Here is a 7,309-nt window from a genome sequence, read left to right as displayed (position 1 = left end):
TTATAAATTTTACTATTTAGATCAAAGATAATTTATATTTTATTTACAAATTTTAAAAATATGCTAAAAATCAGACTGCATTACCACTGACATTCAATTTTTTTTCGAATAATGCTTGGGGCCCCCTTTTGGGGGTCACCCCCTCACCCCCCTTTGCCACGTGGCAGGAGGTGATTGGAGGAGCAGGAAAAAAAAAAGAAAAAAAAGAAAAGGTAACCAATGAGAGAGGGAGGGGGTCAAAGGGGTGGAGAGAAAAGGGGATGAATCATTACTCTTTTTTTTTTTTTTTTGTTTCTTTCACAAAAACAATCTTTTCCAAAAAAAAAATCTTTCTTCCCTACCCTTCCAAAAGAGAATACAATAATGATGGACTGTAGTGGAGTGTATTGCACTGAGCTACACATCCATCGCCCCGTGAGATATTGACCAAAGAACTAGATGTCATCGTTGTTGACGAAGCTGAATATTTGATGAACTGCCACGGCTATCCCATCCGCTGATCCAACCTCACAATCATCTTCTATCTGAAACCATGTACATACCAAGCTCAGATAGTCAAACCCACATAAAAAGGCACTCAGAGGATATCATTATACGATACAATTGGGTTTAGGGGTTTGGGATTTCTTGTATGAAAAGAAAAGGCAATTACCGCTGCTTTTCTTTCTTCCAAGTCAAAATGGTTGACTGTAGTACCCCCCAAAAAACAAAAAGAGTTGGTACTACTGATACTGATCTAAAATAATAGCAAAGCATAAAGTAATTAATAATGATAATAATGAATGAAGTGATGGAGAGTAGGGTGAAGAAAAACCGCTTATGCCGAGCACATCGACCGGTTTTAGGTTGATTTTTCCGCTAAATAGTTGGTCTGTATTGAGATATTTTTTTCTTCTAAATTTAGTCTCGTATTATTATTTTTAAATAAAACTGATAAATTGCACCTAACTAATCAGAGACTTATAGGAGTTGTTAGTATGATTTAAATAAATATAGTTATAGGTTGGATTTGAGTTGGGTTTAAAGTGATATGTTAGAAAGGTAACGTGACTTAAATAAGATGATTTGACTTAAATAAGATAGTGACTTTTTGATTTTTTTTAAACATGCCAAATTAATCCTAAATTTTATTAGTCTCTGTTCGATGTCACGGTAGAAAATCAATTTTACGAGTTGTGTCCAAAAAAACATGCAAAATGGGACAGATTTGACCCATAGAGGAGGGTGGAATACCTTGAGATTGAAAGAATAATGAATTGAAGTTTCAAAGGACGTGATGTTGAGGTGCAACACCGTTAGCTTGAGACCTTCAAAGGCAACTATGGCCTTGAGCAGCTGTCCGGGGATCCTTGGACACTCCACTTTCAGGTTGACATGCTTCTGGATCACTGTCACTCTGACATCCGCCGCCGCTGACTTCTTCTCCGCCGTGAACTCATTGCTCCTCCCCTTGCTCCTTGCTGTTGTTGTAATACCCACTTCCGTACAATTCTCAGTGGCGGTAGTGGAGGAGGAGGAGGTTGAAGAAGAGGCGGTGTCGCCGCCTCCTCCTTCTTCTCCTCCTCTTCCTTGGTCTGATGATAACTCCGATTTCTTCATTCTCTTCTGGGCTTGTAAAGATTGTAGTAGCTGTTCTAGTTCCTTCAAAAAATCAATCGCCCCTCCAATTATCGACGCTTGGTCACCCTATAATTAATTTCCCAAAAGATTGTATAGGGAGGTAATTTTAATGGATATATGGAACGTTATTGAGCACATTATTATGTAGTAATGAATAAACAAGGCAAGAAATTGAATATGTTAATTAATTACCCTTTGAATGTAGGAGGAAGGCATGAGAGAGCGGAGTGAAGTGAGATGGTCGTTCATTTGGCGTCTGCGGTTGCGTTCGACTGCAATGTGGGTCATCCGCTGGCTCTCTGCTTCCTCTTTGTTCTTTGCCGCAGGCTTCATTCTCTTTCTTTTCTCTCTCTTCACCACCGTCTTCAACCCTCTCTCATCTCTACCTGTTCTCGTTTCCGCCATCTCCATCTCCATCTCCATCTCCTCCACTGGGGGCTTCACTTGTTGTTGTTGGTTGTTGGTCTCGGATTTGACCAGAACGTCATGATAGGACGTGAGGCAACTCTCTGGTTGTTCCGGTGCCTGAAAGCTGTGGCTCTGATCCCATGGGTTATTCTTAGACTGTTGTTGTTGTTGTAAATTGAGCAATGCCTGAAGGCTGAGTTCGCACAAGGGGGAATATGATGGCGATTCCACACTCTGTAGCATCTCAAGGAATGGCATTTTGTCTTCCAAGCTCCCACTTCTCCTCAAACGCAGTTGTGTCTCTTCTTCTTCTTCTTCTTGAAAACTCAAGCTATGATGATCTGCGCTCACAAATTGCCCAAAACAGCTGAATCCCAAGGTCTTATTAGTGGTTTCTACATCCACATGCTCTTCCCCAAACAACTGCAAAAAATAATTCACAAAATTGGGTTGTGGGCTGGCTCAGTGTCGGGAGCAGATAAAGAAAAATGAAACAAGAACAAGAATGAGAATAGAATGTTAAAACAAGAAAAAGACATAGCAGTTTTAAGGAAATTAACCACACACTTGCATTGAATGTTATGCTAAATTTAACCACTGATCTACTACTACTGTCACACACACTGAGAGAAAGAGAAGTAAATGCTGTGCCATTTTCCGAATTGAAGAAAGAAAAAAGAAAAGAAAAGAAAAGGAGGTTTGAGAGAAGAGAGTAAGTAGTACGAGAGATGAGAAGTTGAGACAGAGCTAAGTAAGGAACAACATACACAGGGATTGATGGGTCCTTGGAGGCTCTCCATTTACAGCTAAAAAAAGAACAGTCCCGGATTGAATGTGTCTTTTTAAAATTTCTCTTTTTTCTATTCCTCAGAAGAAACAACCAACATTCCACAATGATACTAACAAAACAATACTAAGCTAGTATAACTAGTAATAAATGTAACCCCCCCACCCTAGGGAGGGACGGAATCATATACTCAACAGCACGATATATTCCTTCGTTTCTGATGCTTTTGTTTGGTGTACTCTACTCTTGAATAGTAAACGACATTAAATGCTCTTTGAAGATCTCTCTCTCTCACATACAGAAAGAAGGCCAGAAACAGAAATGAGAAAAAGAGCTCAGAAGAGGGTGAGCATTGAGAGGGTAATTTTTGGTGAAAATTGGGCCGAGTTATGGAATGGATTTTATAGCTCAAAGTATGACGGACTGGGTAAAATGGGCCGAGAAGTTACTCCGGTCCAAGAGAAATAAAGTTACTTCGGCACAGGAATTGTGAAGCTACTTCGGTTTGGACAACTCGAATTAGTCCGGTCTCCGAGTTAGTCCGGTCATGACGTATTCTGGATAGGTCGGTCAAGACCTTGCTACTCGGTAGCTCGGTCCCAACATATCATGGTTCATGCAAGGGAGAACCAAGATGAGGAGTAAATGGAAGGGCCGAACTAGGGATAGTTCAGCCTACCTCGTGGCTCAGCTTAGCCAGTTTACTTCGGTTAAATGGTAGTTCGGCCGTAGTAAAAACCATCCCACTTGGTTTAAGCAATGGGGGTGTAAAAGGATAAGCATTATCCTTTAGGAGTATGAATCCTAGGAGGACTCTGCATGGAGAAATAAAAGTCATACTAGGATTGTGCCACTCGAAACCTATAAAAGCTTACAAGCATCACCTTGGAGGAGGTAACATAACACAACATACAATTTTGCTTGTTGAATACATTGAGTTTTGTCTATTTGTCAAGTTTTTTGACTTAGGCATCGGAGAGGTTTCCGGCACACACCCGCCGACTAGCTCACGTTTGTGTTTTCCGGTGACAAAGCGACATCGTATGGAGAAGCGTGAACTTAGTTAACAGGATTATACGAGAAAAATTATTTCTTCCCCATACAAGCATGAATCAAACAATGTTGTCGTGATTGGTGAAGTAAATGGTTAGAATGTGGTTAACCCCAAAAAAAAAAAAAAAAAAAAAAAAAAAAAAAAAAAAAGAAAAAGAAGGAGAGAGAAACAGACGTGGTGAGAAACGAAGGGTGGAAAGGAAAATGAATTGTGGCCCTAAAAACAGTGGCCCTAATTTCCTTTTCTGGATAAGTTTGTTTTTTTTTTCTTTTTTTTTTGTTGCCTTATATGGAAATTTAGGGGCATTCCGGCCCCTAAATTTCGAGCTACCAACCAAAACCCGGGTGGAAAATACTCAACTGATATGAGAGTAAAAGAAGATGTGTGTGACAGAGAGAGATCCTAGAGTTGGAGACTGTAACAGAGGTACGAAGGGCGGGAGAGAGACAGAGAGAGAGAGAGGGGATTGTCTGGTTTACACGGTCCCAAAACATTATTGGGGTGGCAGATTTGATTTGTCAGGCAGCGGGGACAGAAAGTTGTGGGGACTTTTTTTTCTTTTGGAAAATTATTTACAACACCGTTACGGAGTCTGAAAAATTAATGGTTTGAATGGTTCAAAATTTTAAAACGACGTTTTAGGATTTTTTTTTATTCTCTTACCGGTAAGATAATATTTTTCGTATCATTTGAGCCATTCAACCTCAATTTTTCGGGCTACGAAACATTTTTAAATTATTTAATAGTTTTAAAATAGAATACCTGATCATATTGGATTTAGTGATGCGCTACGCGGCAGCAACTGTTATGCGTCAAAATGTTGATAATTTAAATCGTTCATATTTTAGAATATGTTAAATAAAAAATATTTATAAAAAATTAAGTTAATCGGACATCATTTACTTATTCATCCACTCACATTTGTATTCATTTTAATACTTTAATTTACAATTATTATTTATTTTTATAGATACAAATGTGAGTAGATGGTATTCAATTAACTTGATTTTTTGTTGGCATGTTTTACTTGATATATTTTAAAATGTGAACGGCTCGGATTATCAAAATGGGTCCCAAAATGGGCCCATTTTGACGCACAACAGTTGCTGCTGCGCAACCCGCGTAGCAGCATCACTAAATCCGATCATATTTTTTACTAATTATTATTTATTATATATATTTTTTAATCATTTAACGTAAAATTTTATTTTGACAAGTGGATAAAAAAATTATTTTTAATTTTTAATTCATTTTGAATAATATTGGGGTGTTTTTTTTGGAAAGTGATTTGGGAAGTCGATAAAAGATTATTTTTTTTTGTTTTTTTGTATAATATTTGTTTATGGTATCACATCACATTAAAATGACCAAAATGCCCCCACTAAACTTAGAAAATTTACTCTTTGACCCATGTGATTGTTTGAACAATTATGTAATTTCATGGAGGGTAGTTATGTAATTTTACAACCTGCGTTTTTGTCACTTCCCAAATGAGCCTACTTGCGTTTTCATGCTACTAGTGGCTTTTTTGGAATGCTGCAAAATGCAACTACTTTTTCTCTTCCTAAATGGCCGCATTATCTCTCTACTTTTTATATGTTTTTTAAAAAAATTTTAAAAAGCTAAAAAGTCAAATTTTAACCAATTTCTCAAAATAAAAAAAATAATCAATACTTTATATTATTTATCAATCATGTTATCATAAAATATCACGTGACCATATATAATCTCTTTTTTTATTTCTTTTCTCTTTCTACACGTGATATTTTATAATATTGTGATTAGTGAAAAAGATGGGTAGATGAAATATTATATTAGGTGATTGAAAAACATGAAGAGACAGAATAAATTATGATTAGTTAGGAATACAAACACGTTACTACAACAAAATTAACTATTTACGACTTCATATTTACGGTGTATATTAAATACATGTTGTAGTTAGTGTATTCTACGATTTTTTTTTTTTTGCAAGCCGTTAATACTTTATCAATAACGACACACATGCTATGTAAGTCGTTTATTAATATATTTATGATATGCAAAAATATGCCATAGAAAAAGTATACTTTTACAGCTTTCAAAAATCGCTGTGCAACATTTATACTTAAGACGATATGCGAAATATATCATAATTTTATATGATATACATTTGCATGTCGTGAAAACTTTAACTAGAAAAATTAAATTTAACACCAAATCAAATAACATTTATCACCAAATAGTAACCCACTAAATATAATAATCCACTTTTGTAGGATAGGAGCATCCTCAAAATATTGAAAGTCAGTGTTTTTGGTATTCTTTTCATTCTCTATTTACTATTTTCAGAAGAAAAAACAACAAAAAAAGGAAAAATTTTGCTAAAAATAACCCGCCATTTTTTTTTGCAATAAAATAAAATAAATATAAACAATAAAATGAAGAAAATTTAAAAAAATGTATATTTTTTATGGCAAAAATAGTAATTAACAGGCCTAAATATTCAATTCATATTCGGCAAGATATGATTTAATAATTCAAACATTATTTATTTTTTTAAATTAAAAATTTACTAAAAATTAAATAAAATTACAAAAAAATATTACAAAAATCAATCCCAAATACTTACTTATCATCACATTATTGGGATAAGTTGGAGCAGGTAGCCAAAACCAAGGCAATGGGAGGATGGGAGGAATTGTCTCTGTACTGTATACCCATCCTATTTAGGAAGAGTGATAGTTAGCCAAAGCCTCCTCTCACACAACCAACTAGGGGTAGCCTAGTTGGCCACATGTCTTTTTTAAGACTTAATTTTAAGGTCTCAAGAAAGTTATGGGGAGTTAAATTAAGAGAGTGTAAGTACTTAAGTGCTTTGTTAAGGGTGGAGAAATTTTTTCTAATAGGTGCTAATCTAATAATTAATAACTAACAACTAACATTTACTTATTAAAAAAAAAAAATCTCCTCTCTTACACACACACAACAAGCACAACAAATCGTGAAAAATATAACGATTTATGGTGTAAGAAAATATTGTAAAAAATTATGTATGACATATAAAGTATTTCATAAATATATTAAAAATAATATTTTACGACATGAAAAATTATATTGTAAAAAGTATAATAATTTATGACATGTAAAAAAATGTCGTAAAAAATTTACGGTATACAAAGTATGTCATAATTTTATTTTTTATTTTACAGCTTTACATATATGTTGTAAATGACAATTACCTTTCCATGACATGTCATTTAATAACATTTGTGTGCATATCGTAAAAGAAACTTTTATGACATCCATTAACAATCGTAAAAATTTAATTTTATTGTAGTGCATGGTACTTCAAAAATAGTCTATAATTTCCCTCCCCTGTGTGGATTGTGTCACTTGTATCAGTCTCGTGATTGGTCATTCCCCACATCCCAATTCCCCCTCCCCACCATTTTCATCAT

General features: G+C 35.0%; 1 protein-coding gene across 5 annotated transcripts; it reads right to left on the bottom strand.

Moving 5' to 3' along the window:
• Nucleotides 1-245: 245 nt before the first annotated feature.
• Nucleotides 246-3,180, bottom strand: LOC114289997 (transcription factor bHLH57). 5 transcript variants are annotated; one of them, XM_028233851.2, is made up of 5 exons: nucleotides 2,796-3,180; nucleotides 1,813-2,451; nucleotides 1,234-1,641; nucleotides 653-736; nucleotides 246-524 (listed from the first exon to the last, which is right to left on the bottom strand). In XM_028233851.2, the coding sequence occupies exons 1-5, from the start codon at nucleotides 2,826-2,828 to the stop codon at nucleotides 435-437; spliced, it is 1,254 nt and encodes a 417-aa protein (XP_028089652.2). In that variant the 5' UTR covers nucleotides 2,829-3,180; the 3' UTR covers nucleotides 246-434. The 5 variants fall into 5 exon arrangements, with proteins under 5 accessions (XP_028089652.2, XP_028089649.2, XP_028089654.2 ...); XM_028233848.2 differs by having other exon boundaries at nucleotides 1,234-1,686; nucleotides 2,796-3,177; XM_028233853.2 differs by having other exon boundaries at nucleotides 653-687; nucleotides 1,234-1,686; nucleotides 2,796-3,175.
• Nucleotides 3,181-7,309: the final 4,129 nt, after the last annotated feature.

This window comes from Camellia sinensis, chromosome 5 (assembly GCF_055761805.1).
Source record: "Camellia sinensis isolate YWXY chromosome 5, ASM5576180v1, whole genome shotgun sequence".
Classification (NCBI taxonomy): domain Eukaryota; kingdom Viridiplantae; phylum Streptophyta; class Magnoliopsida; order Ericales; family Theaceae; genus Camellia; species Camellia sinensis.
The sequence above is the reverse complement of the archived record's forward strand: the minus strand, read 5'-3'. Positions and strand labels throughout refer to the sequence as shown.

Coding starts and splice junctions, on each gene's coding strand:
- LOC114289997 (XM_028233848.2), bottom strand. CDS start 2,828: ATGGAGAGCCTCCAAGGACCCATCAATCCCTGT. Junction 2,452..2,795: donor AAGGACCCATCAATCCCTGT/GTATGTTGTTCC, acceptor TATTTTTTGCAG/TTGTTTGGGGAAGAGCATGT. Junction 1,687..1,812: donor CTTCCTCCTACATTCAAAGG/GTAATTAATTAA, acceptor AATTAATTATAG/GGTGACCAAGCGTCGATAAT.